At 36.9% G+C, this 12040-nt stretch overlaps 1 protein-coding gene across 1 annotated transcript in view; it reads left to right on the forward strand.

Annotated features, from left to right (window-relative positions):
* Positions 1-9305, forward strand: part of LOC101574813 (acyl-CoA synthetase medium chain family member 3) — a 69078-nt gene extending 59773 nt beyond the window's left edge. The window contains exons 13-14 of the mRNA XM_023701278.1: positions 7432-7441; positions 9221-9305. Coding sequence (XP_023557046.1) covers positions 7432-7441; positions 9221-9305 — 95 coding nt within the window. The remainder of the gene's footprint in view (positions 1-7431; positions 7442-9220) is intronic.
* The last annotated feature ends 2735 nt before the right edge of the window (positions 9306-12040 follow it).

The raw sequence follows: 12040 nt of genomic DNA on the forward strand, positions 1-12040 counted from the left end.
GGCATGTGGTGCTGGAGGATCGAACCGAGGTCCCTGTGCTTTGCCAAGCTTGTTTCAAGTAGGTGCTTTAGACCACTGAGCCATCTCTCCAGCCCGGCTGTCAACAATTAAATTTGGGGGCTGGGGAGATAGCTCAACAGCCTGGGTGCCTGTCTGGCAAGCACAAGGTTCTGAATTTGATTTGCGGCAAAAACAAAACAAACAAACAAACAAACAAACAAAAACCCTCTCAATTACATTTGGGAATTTCTTTATAGTAATACAGATGTTTTTGATTTCTTCAAAAAGCTCAAAAGATTTGGCACTTGGCCTTATATTCCCACTTGGAAACACCTTGCCAAACATGAGTGGTTTTCCCTTTAGGTGAGGTATATGTACTCCAGTGTCCTACTTGTCTTACTTTTCTTTTTTCTTTTTTTTAAGTGTTTATTTTCATCCACTAAGTTTCTAAGCATGAGCTCTCTCTTTTATTTATTTATTTTTTAAATTTATTTATTTTATTTGTGTGTGTGTGTGTGTGTGTGTGTGTGTGTGGCCAGCTCAGCCCACCAGGGGGGCGGGCTGGCTGGCATGTGGTGCTGGAGGATTGAACCGTGGTCCATGTGCTTTGCTAAGCTTGTTGTAAGTAGGTGCTTTAGACCACTGAGCCATCTCACCAGTCCATAAGGATTTTTTGTTGTTGTTGTTGTTGTTGCTCGAATGCCTTCAGGGCACTTTTGGCGGGAGAGGTGTGAGGTTCGAACTCCAGCAACCTGAGGCTGACAGCTTTGTGGAAGCAGCCACTTAAAGGCCTGAGCTAGGGCCAGGCCCCCCCTTGTCTTTTCTTGTTAACAATGTCTGTCTGGCACTGTAGATAGTTCTAGTTTCTTTCTCAAGGTACAGACCTAGTTGAAATAAGAAGATGTGTTAATAATTTCAGTCAGTTCTTTTCTCCCCTGGCATAGATACAATGTGTTTTCTCTAGTATATACTTAGTTGAAATAATAACATAATATAATGTAACATAACATAACCAATATTATATTAACAATTCCAGTCAACCTTTTACTTTCTTTTACAGATGAAGTAAGAGAAAATTTTACTATCTTAATATTGTTAATGCCATTATTGGATTTTTTTTTTTTTTTTTTTTTTTTTTTTTTTTTTTTTTTTTTTTTTGTACTGGGAATTGAACTCAAAGCCTTTGCTCTAAGATACATCGCTTATTTTTATATTTTGAGGCAGGATCTGACAAAGTTACTAAATTGCCCAGGTAGGGCTTGAACATCATGTGATCTTTCTATATCAGCCTCCCATACTCCACTACCATATCCATTTGAAAATTATTTTTTTAAATGCCAATAAAGGCATTTTCAAATGCATGCATCTCCTTAGAGGAGATTGATATGAATTGGTTGGATAACTCAAAAGCTGTCTTTCTCACCAAATACTATCAGTCTGTCAATTTGTCTACATTGAAGCCAGTCATTTGATTACCTTATATAGAAAGAGCTACAAAGTAGTTTGAGCTCTTGGGATAAGTCTTAAGGATCATAAAATGGATTTGGTAAAAATGAGCTTAGTTCTAATTTAAAAATATTTTTAGTAGGACAGTGTAGATTTAAATGCATGCATCTCAAGGTATCTTTATTTCAGTTTTCTGCAGTAATGACTCTTCCAGTTCTAGGCACAGGAAGTGATGATGAAAAATTTAATTAGCTGTCCTTTTTATGCTTCCCTTGTGAATTGTAACTGACATGAGGGCTTTACTTTCAGCTGTGTTCTGATTTTTCAACAGTTGGTGCCAGATTTTTCACCAACACCATCTAAACAATATGGTTTTTATTCTTCAAGGAATGAGTCAGCTGCATTTTTACAAGTTATATGTGGAGTTTGAATTTCTTAGGCTTTCAGACATGTAAGATAAAAAAACTTTGTTTTAGGGATTCTATCCTGATTAGTGCATAAGTCTGAGAATATGCTCCATGGCTCCCCAATTGAACAAGTGACAGAGGATACAGACAACAAAAGAAATTGTCAGTTTATGCTGAAATTAGAGTTGACTCTGATTTGCCTTTGGTAATCTAGGCAAAACACCTATTTCTAAATTATAATCTAGTTCCTGGGTTGATAATGTCCTGTTTTACTCAAGGTATGGTATTTTTAAATATTGTAAAACTTACATAAAATTTGTTTTTCTACCTCTTAAAAAAATCATGAGTATTTAGTAAGTGGAAGCAATAAAGAAAATACAGACAAGGGGCTGGTGAGATGGCTTAGTGGTCTAAAGGACCTACTTAGAACGAGCTTAGCAAAGCACAGAGACCGCGGTTCAATCCCCCAGCACCACATGACAGCTGCCAGCCAGCCCCGCCCCCAGGTGGGCTGAGCTGGCCACACACACACACACACACACACACACACACACACAAATAAATAAATAAAAAATTTTTTAAAAAAATCATGGCCCATGTAGATAGCTCAGTGGTATAAGTGCCTGCCTGGCAAGCGCAAGGTCCCAAGTTCCATCCCCAGTACTGGAAAAAAAAAAAAAATCACAAGATTGGGTATCCTTAGAACATTATCTGGAGGTGAACATCAATTGTAATCTTAAAAGAGGTATGGCATCTCTATATTCCCATAGCCGCCTCCATTCCCTAGTGACATCTTCTATCCATTTACTCTTAAATGCATTTGAGATGATGGGCCCTAATTTAATCTCTCTTGCTTAGTCTGTATTTTCTTTTTATAAAGTATTTTTATTTATTTATTTATGTGTGTGTATTTATAAAGTATTTTTATTTATTTATTTATGTGTGTTTATCCTTTATACAAACATAATGAAAAAATTCCAGGTGGATTCAATTACCTAGACTTTTTTTAATAAAAATTTTTTTATACTATGATACAGGCAATTGAGGTCTAGACCTTTCATAGCAATGGACTAATGAGTCCAGACTTTTCAATAATTCAACTATTTTCAACCAATTTTGAAAGAACCTATTAATATATTTTCAGAAATTCTGCTTGTCTCCTCCATCATCTAATTTTCTAGCTGATATCCTTGGCCTGCAAAAGAAAACAGCTGGAGATCTGCCCAAGACCGGTGAAAATAAGACTGACTGGTTTGATGCTTTGCCCATTGATTTTATGGATAAGGTCATTATCAGGTTTATTAGTACTTTATTTATTGTAAGGAAAAAAATTGAATTCTGACTGACTTAAGCAGAAAAGCATTTTTTTTAAAGGATAAATTGGCAGGTACCCAGAGAAGTTAGCAGAAACCACAGGCAGGGTTCATTTCTCAGAAACCATATGATAGCTGGATATAGTGGTGCACATCTGTAATCTTAGCATCCTGGGAAACTGAGGTAGGAAGATTCCAAGTTTGAGCTCAGCCTCAGCAATTTAGGGAAACCCTGTCTCAGAATAAAAAAGGGAATTAGGGATATTGCTCAGTACAAAGGTCTTGGGTTTAATCCCCGATACTGTTAAAAAAAACAAGTAATAATTATACTAAACCAGCTGGGTGTGATGGTGCATGCCTATACTCTCAGCAGTTGGGAGGCTGAGGCAGGAAGCTCCATGAGAGTTTGAGGCCAGCCTGGGCTCCATGGTAAGGAGGGCAGCCTGAAGTACATAGTGAGACCTTGTCTCAAAAAACTAGCTAACACAGCTAAGCAAAATCACACTGAAGCAGTAGGAAAAAGTAAGGAGTAACTAGTTATTTCTTCCTATGTAGAACTGTGCTTCCTAATATCCTTTGTCTTGGCAGTATCTTTTAATTTCCTACTTTAACATTATTCCCCTCTCATTCCAACAGATGTTCATGTTTTATCTATATCTGTGTTCACTTTGACATGTACTGTGTTTTATCTGTTTATCTTTAAGTAGCAGAATAGTTATAATGAGATTTTAGATTTAGGTAAAGATCTTGAGCTGTGAAAGACAAGGAAAAAGCAATATGACATGACTGAAAAATATAGCTTGTTAGGGTTTGAGAGGAACAGGAGGAGGGGGCAACAGTGAGAGTTGAGACCAGAGAGGCAGATTAATGTGACATCCTACAGGCTTTGAATGCAGAGTATAAGGACTTTGGATTTTATTCTGTAAGCATTTTATTTAGGAGCCAGAGGTTATGGCTACTTATTTATCATCTGAATGACTTTGCTTCATCTTCCATTCTAAATATCAAAGTGCTTAAGGCATAGTCATAACACTCTGATCTTTCTTTGGAGTCTTCATCTATTTTTCCCATCTTTACCTTCCGTAGATGACACCTATTTCTTTATCTCTAAATCTGATGTTGCAGGTTGTAGGTCTGTATTTGTAATTGCCTTTGGACATTATTGCTTAGATATTCCACTGTCCCCTTAGCATAGTTAAAAAACATTTTTTTCATTCTAAAATAATGGGCTCCTTTCTGTAAGTATATTTTTCTTTAAGATGCTAGTCTTGAATTTTAGAATTATTTTCTTTTGCCTATCCTCCGTCTCATCTCCTTTGTTTCTCTAGGTCTGCATTCAGAAGCAGAGACTTTCCATGATTTCCCTACATAAATATATGATCATAACCCATTTCCTGTTCCAGAAATCCTTATCCTTCTTTTCTCTGTTACTTTTCTTTGTTGCTCTTATATCCATCTGCTATATTAAATGCTTGTTTACTGTCTATCTGCTCACCTAGAATTTAAGTTCCATAGGAAATTTTCTTGGTTTTGTTTATTAGGGAATCCCTAGTAGCTAGAGCATTGCCAAGCATGTAATAGTCATAAGAAAATCCTTTTTAACTGAATTTTTTGTCACCATGCTATACCAGTTTTTCTTGTATTTCTGTTTATATATCCCTTTTCTTTCATTCTTTCTACCATCTCAACCCATTATCTAGTCATATTTTATAAAACATTTTCTAGTTTCACTATACTTCATTTTCCACTAATATTTGAGGTTAATCTTTCTTAAAATGGTCTTTCTTCTGTCACTTCCCCTGTCAGGAACTTTTTCTTTCTTTTTATACTCTCTATCAAGTCTTCCACTGAGTTATATCCCAAGCCCTTTTATTATTTATTTTGCAGTGGCTTTTCTTAAGTTGCCCAGGCTGTGCTCTAACTTTCAGTCCTGCTTCCCTATTCCATAGTGCTGGGATCACAAGTGTGCTTAGCAGCTTATTTTCTAGTTAAAATTGTGGAAGCAGGCAGTATGATCAGTGTAGCTAATTCCATTGTTCCATCTTGACAAGGAATAGCAAATCATTATTTGATTTTTAGTTAGGTCCATACCCTTAATCCAAACGACGATTGCTGGTTAAGGGACAGGTTGCTTAAGTAGATGGTTAGGACTGGTATCAGTTTAGTTAAAATGAGCTGTTGGTAGTGGCAGGCTCTATAAGGGACAGGTATATAAATTCAGCCTTTTCCTCAAGATTCTTTTTTTTTTTTTTTTTTTAATTTTTTAGTACAGGGTCTACAGGGTGTCATTTGTAATGATCTGCCTGTGTTCAGCCTGCCAAGAGGTGGAATTACAGGCACACCACCCATTCTCAATTGCTGGCTCAGCACGCCCCCCCCCAGGGGGTGGCAGGGATGAACCGGCTGGGTCTGCCTAAGCAGGCGCTTTAATGCACTGAGCTGTTTGGCTGGCCCCCTCCTCAAGATTCTGCTAATCTCTTCCGATTTGATTTGAAACTGTCTCTTTGCTGTTTATCAATAAAATTTTGGAAAAAAAAAAGATTCTGCTAATCTTTTACTTTCTTGAAATATCTTTTACCATCCCATCAAAATTCTGCCTTTTCCTCAAGATTCTGCTAATCTTTTGTTTTCTTGAAATAGCTCACCACTCTAACCTGAAATAATTCTTCCATTTCTCTTTTTGTGTTCTTAAAACTGTATTAGATTGCAGGACCCCACACATTAGGAGTTATGTCTTCTGAAATTCTCACATATACATACTAATATATCTATTCATTTGTGTTTCTTGTTATAGGATCTTTACCTTCTGCTAATTCAAAAGCCAACATCAACCTGCATGATAACCCCATCATTCAAAAGAAGGGCTTTAATAAAGTAGGCTTGACCAGGTGCCTTCTAACAATGGAAGAAATGAAACCATTTCACTTTCCATTACAAGGTTGGTTTAGACTTAATCTAATGATATTAACAATGTAAGAGTATTTAACTATTTAAATATTGTTGAAAACTCATTTTTCTGGTTGCTTTCCTAGTGGTTACTCTTACTATTCCACCTTCTATTAACAAAAGAGTACTTGAGTTATAGCATGTTTGGTAAAGTGATCTTTTTAAATATTACATGGTCCTAAAGATTTTTAAAATATTTAATGAGAAGTTACTCTGTTTTATTCCTTTTCATTTTATTTTGTCCTTTCTTAGTATATTAGAATATATATTAGTATATTAGAATCAGTAATGTCTTTAATATTTTAACACCTAACACTTCTAATCCTCTCCTCCCCATGCCAATCTCCATTTTTTTCTTTCTTTTTTTCTTTCTTTCTTTCTTTCTTTCTTTCTTTCTTTCTTTCTTTCTTTTTTTTTTTTTGCAGAACTGGGGATTGAACTCAGGCCCTTGTGCTTGCCAGGCAAGTGCTTATTCTACTGAGCTATCTCCCTGGCCCCCCAGTCTCCATTTCTTTAACAGATAGAGCAGGTATTGGCTTAGAGCAGAGATGGTGAACCTTTTAGAGTTTTCAGTGGTAATAGCCTGCTGTAGCACACATGCCATAGGTTTGTTACCACTGACTTAAGAGTCTTAATCCGTTACATATGTGTCAAGAATTTAATTAAAAATGCATTTGTTTTATTTTGTTACCTCTTAATTATAGCAGTAATGATTAAATTTCAATTTTCAGCAAAGAATTTTGTGATCTAATGTTTCATGTAATTTATCCAAAATATATCATTCAGTATTTCTTAATGTGTTGTACAGACATTACAGCCAATCTTAGAATACTTTGCTCACCCTCAAAGAAATACTGTATTGTTATTTCCCTATAGTTCTCTTACCCTAAGCAGCCATGAGTCTGCGTTCTATAAATTTACATATTCTAGATATAATGGGATCATGATATATGTGGTCTCTTAACAATGGCTTCTTGCTGGGTGTGGTGGCACATATTTGTAATACCAGCATTCAAGAAGTTGAAGCAGGAGGATTGCTGTGAGTTCAAGACCAGTCTGGATTAATAGTATGTTCAAGGTCAGCCTGAAGTGTGTAGTGAGACCCTGACTCAAAACAAACAAAAAACCTGGCTTCCTTTACTTAGCATGGTGTTCTCAAGGTTCATCCATGCTATAGGTTGTATTGTACTTTATTTTCACTTCCTAATGATATTCTGTGTCTTTTATATTTTATCATCAGGTGATGGACATTAGGCTTTGTTTCTACTTTTTGGTCATGACAATGGCTAGTGTGAACATTATACAAATGTTTGGTATGTGCTTTCATTTCTCTTAGATACTTGGGAATGTGTAGTGATAGAGTGATATGGTAACTGTAGTTTAACTTTTTGAAAACTGTCAGATTACTAAAGCCACTTGCACATTTTACATTCACACGAACAATGTTGATGGTTCCAATTTCTGCACATGTTTACCAACTACACTTACTAATGTTAATAATAACATCATTAATAGTCTTTCATGTTAGGTGGATGGTAAAGTGGTATCTCATGCTTTTGATTTGCATTTCTCCTAAGGCTGGTAATTTTGAGCATCTTTTCATGTGTTTATTTGTCCTTTGAATGTTTTTGGCAAAATGACTATTTGGGTCCATTGTCTATTTTTGTTTTTTGTTTTTAGAAACAGGGTCTTGCTATGCAGTCCAGGCTGGCTTTGAACTCATGGTAGTCCTCCTGCCTCAGCCTCCTGAGTGCTGGGATTATAGGCATATGCCACCATGCCAAGCTTTTTTCTATCTTTTAATTGGGCTTTTTATTACTGAACTATTAGTGCTTTATGCATTCTTTATACATTTTCTTTTAAAGTAAAGGATGTCATTTGTGAAATGCAATTAAAATTTAGTTCCTGGGGTTGGGGAGATGGCTCAGTGGAATAGGCGCTTCCCTGGTAAGCACAAGGGCCTGAGTTCAATCCCCAGTTCCGCAAAAAAAAAAAAAAAAAAAATCTTAAAATTTAGTTCCTATATCAGAATTACCATGAAGATCAAATAAAATTAATGGACAAATGGTGCTTAGCAATTGGGCATGGTGACTTATGACTGTATACTCAGCACTCTTTAAGAGATTGAGGCTCACAATTTGGATGCTAGCTAAGGCAATTTAATGACTTAAGCCCTTTCTCAGAATTAAAAAAGAGGGCTGAAAATGTGGCTCTCTGGGAAGGTGCTGGATTCAACCTCCATTACTGGGGAAAAAGAAGGTGCTTAGAATGTATTTGACTCAGGGCCAGGAATATAGCATAGTACAATGCCTGCCTGGCAAGTGAAAGGTCATGAGTTTTAATTCCTCATGCAAAAAAAAAAAAAAAAAAAAAAAAATCTGACACACAAATACTTTTTTAAAAAAATAATTTTAACAAATACTTTTTTAAAATTTTTTATTTTAAAGGCTACATTTATTTATTTGTGTGTGTGTGTGTGTGTGTGTGTGTGTGTGGCCAGCTCAGCCCACCTGGGGGCGGGGCTGGCTGGCAGCTGGCATGTGGTGCTAGGGGATTGAACCGCGGTCCCTGTGCTTTGCTAAGCTTGTTCTAAGTAAGTGCTTTAGACCACTGAGCCATCTCACCAGCCCTTAACAAATACTTTTAAAATATTAGTAATTTTGGTTTTAATGCTACTAATAGTACAAATAAGGTGAACAGTAAATACAAGGTTTCCTAGATTTGGGAGTGCCTGTCTTTTGTGGATTAGACCATACTGTCTTTTAATTGCAGTTAGTTGGAAATTCTAAGGTACCAGGTGATAGGAATTGGCCAAGGGTTTTCATATCTCCTTTGTTTTTTTCAAATGATATTTCCATGTTAGCTTTGCTGCTTCAGCCTTTGTCTAAAGGCAAAAGTCTTCAGTGACTGAAATGTTTTGGATCCTTGAGCTAAATGTGGTGGTAAACCTATAGCACGCATGTCACAGCGGGCTGTTTGTTATTATTGAAGGCTCTTAAAAGGTTTGCCATTACTGACTTAGAGTATGCAATGGAAGGAGTACCTTAAACCTGTAGTTGAGCAAAGCTAGGGAATTTGTAGTTTATGATTCCAAAAATGTACATAAACTTCTGAACAGAGATTTCAAAGAAATTGGTGGAGTGGTGCAGATAGTGAATGTTACTTGCATTTTCTGCCTTCTCTACTATTTTAGATATCTACTATGATGGAATCTCTTCTTTATTTTCTCTTGCTTTATATAGGAAAGAAAAATACCACACATATATTTTAGTCATTGTCTCTCTCTTTTTTTTTTTCCCAGTGCTGGGGATTGAACTCAAGACCTTGCACTTGCCAGGCAAGTGCTTATTCTACTGAGCTATCTCCCTGGCCCTATTCATTCTCTCTTGGTGCCTAGGTGGAAGAATTCATTGACTTTGAATTTAAACATAATTTTGTTGTAATTTCTCTTCTGATAAAGAGGAAAAGTTACTATTTGGTAATTATTGGGATGTCATCCAGGGCCCACAATATCTTGAAACAGGAAGCTCCCACTTTCTTTCAATTTTTTGTAGTTTGTTTTTTTGAGATAGGATATCACTGTAGTTCAGCTTTGCCTTGAACTCACTAGCCCAGCCTATTTTTCTTTTGTTAATGTATTTGGTACCATGATCCTATTTTCAGCCTCCTCAGTGCTGGGATTACAGGCATGGCCCACCATACCTGGTCTTGATGGCTCAGTGTGCCCCGGGGGCAGGGCTGGTACAGCATGTGGTGCCAGAGACCCTGTGCTTGCCTAAGCAGGTGCTTAGTCTGCTAAACTATCTCATTGGCCCCTCCAAGCCTGGTCTTGAACTCATGGCAATCCTCCTGCCTTAGCTCCCTTGATAATGGAATTACTAGTGTGTATCACCACACTTGTCTTCTCAAGAGTATAAAAATGAGTAGATGGAGAAAAACCTAAGGACAGAAATTGCTTCTGTTTTTGAAGTAACTAAGGTAACCAACGAATGGTATTTCAGATTCCCTGAATGAGTGTAAGAGTCATGCTTACAATTTTTAGTTTTGAAGGTAAATATTCCTTTTCCTCCTAGATTCTCCTGACTATAAAAACTTTGTACCTACTGAGTGTAATGGTTCTATAACAGACAACAGTCCTCTCTTTGGACTTGACTGTGAAATAGTAAGTGATATTCTTGATTTTTCACCTGGAATGCTGCAAACTGGGATTTAGTGCAAGATGATTTCTTGAGTCTGCTGAACCAGGACATTCAGTTTCAGGGTTTGATTTCAGTACCTTAAAGTAGATTGTTTTACCCACATTTTAGAAAATTTGGATTTGTGTTTTACATGAAGAATAAGCATGTACATTTTCTAACTAGTTACTATGTTTAATCAAGTCTTTACATAATGTTAAATGTTTACTCCTGTCTTTTGAACAAGTATGTAATTACTGTTGCCATGAAGATTGCCTTAATTACCATAGGTTTGCCTTAGTTTTACACATTGATAGTTAAAATCAGAATTTCCTGGCTCTACCATTCTTTGCGTCTTACTTTGCCTAAGTTTAGCAAATTTAAATCTTTATTTATTTATTTATTTATTTGGTACATTCTTTCCATGCAGCCCAAACTCATAGTGATCCTCCTCTTTCAGCCTCCCCAGTGCTGGAATTAACAGGCCTGTGCTATCACACCCAATTTTGGCAGCCAGCTGTGCACAGGGCTGGCACAGCATGTGGTACCAGAAGGGATGGAACCCAGGTCCTTGTGCTTGCCAAACAGGTGCTTAGACTACTGAACTATCTCCCAGGCCCTGTATTCACTAATCTTATTTTTTTTTTAATTTATTTGAGAGAGAGAGAGAGAGAGAGAGAGAGAGAGAGAGAGAGAGAGAGGTGTGTGTGTGTGGCCAGCTCAGCCCACCAGGGGGCGGGGCTGGCTGGCATGTGGTGCTGGGGGATTGAACCGCGGTCCCTGATGCTTTGCCAAGCTAGTTCCAAGTAGGTGCTTTAGACCACTGAGCCATCTCTCCAGCCCTCACTAATCTTATGATATTCAGCCAACAGAATATTATCTTCCTTGTCCTAGAATTGCCCATTTGTATTCATTGTCTAGCAACTGTCAAACAGTTCAAAGGAAGTTTTGATTTCTGGTAAGTTCTCAACTGAAAATCTATAGGGTGTTACTTGACAGTTAAGTGATCTTAGTGCTTAATCTCTGTTTTCCTCAAAAACCAAAATTAGGGGACCTGCCCATTAGCTCAGGTGTTTAAGTGCCTGCTGAAAAAAAAGCAGTCAGTCTCAGGATGCTGTGGTTCGATTCCCTCGTCCTCAAGCCAAAGCAGACCTGCCCTGAAGGCATCCTGAGCTCCCCCCCCAAAAAAAGCCTCAAAACTAATTTAACTCATTATTAACTTTATTGAAAATCAATAATATTAATTGCAGACAAATATTGAAGTGTGAAAGATATAAGATGTAGATAGTAAATTTTAGAAAAAATATTTCTGAAATGAATACATGAGATTAATAATAGATTACACATTGTAAAGAATTATTTACAAACTTAAATGAATATAATAGTAAAAATTGGGGCTGCTGAGATGGCTCAGTGGTCTAAAGCACCTACTTAGAACAAGCTTAGCATAGCACAGGGACCGTGCTTCAATCCCCCAGCACCACATACCAGCCAGCCCCGACCCCCTGGTGGGCTGAGCTGGCCACACACACACACACATAAATAAATAAAATTTTTAAAAAAATAGTGAAAATTGTCTAAAATAAACATGAAGAAGGAAGAGTTTGCAGATCAGTCATATAATAGTTCACTCTGTGCCAAAATCAAGAAACTTATATTCATATAGTTAGAATTCTCAAAGTAGAATGGAGTAGGCAATAGATATTTAAAGATTTAAAATTTCTGAATTTAGTTAAAAATTATAGCACCACAT

This window comes from Octodon degus, unplaced genomic scaffold, assembly GCF_000260255.1.
Source record: "Octodon degus isolate 3935 unplaced genomic scaffold, OctDeg1.0 scaffold00001, whole genome shotgun sequence".
Taxonomy (NCBI): Eukaryota; Metazoa; Chordata; class Mammalia; order Rodentia; family Octodontidae; genus Octodon; species Octodon degus.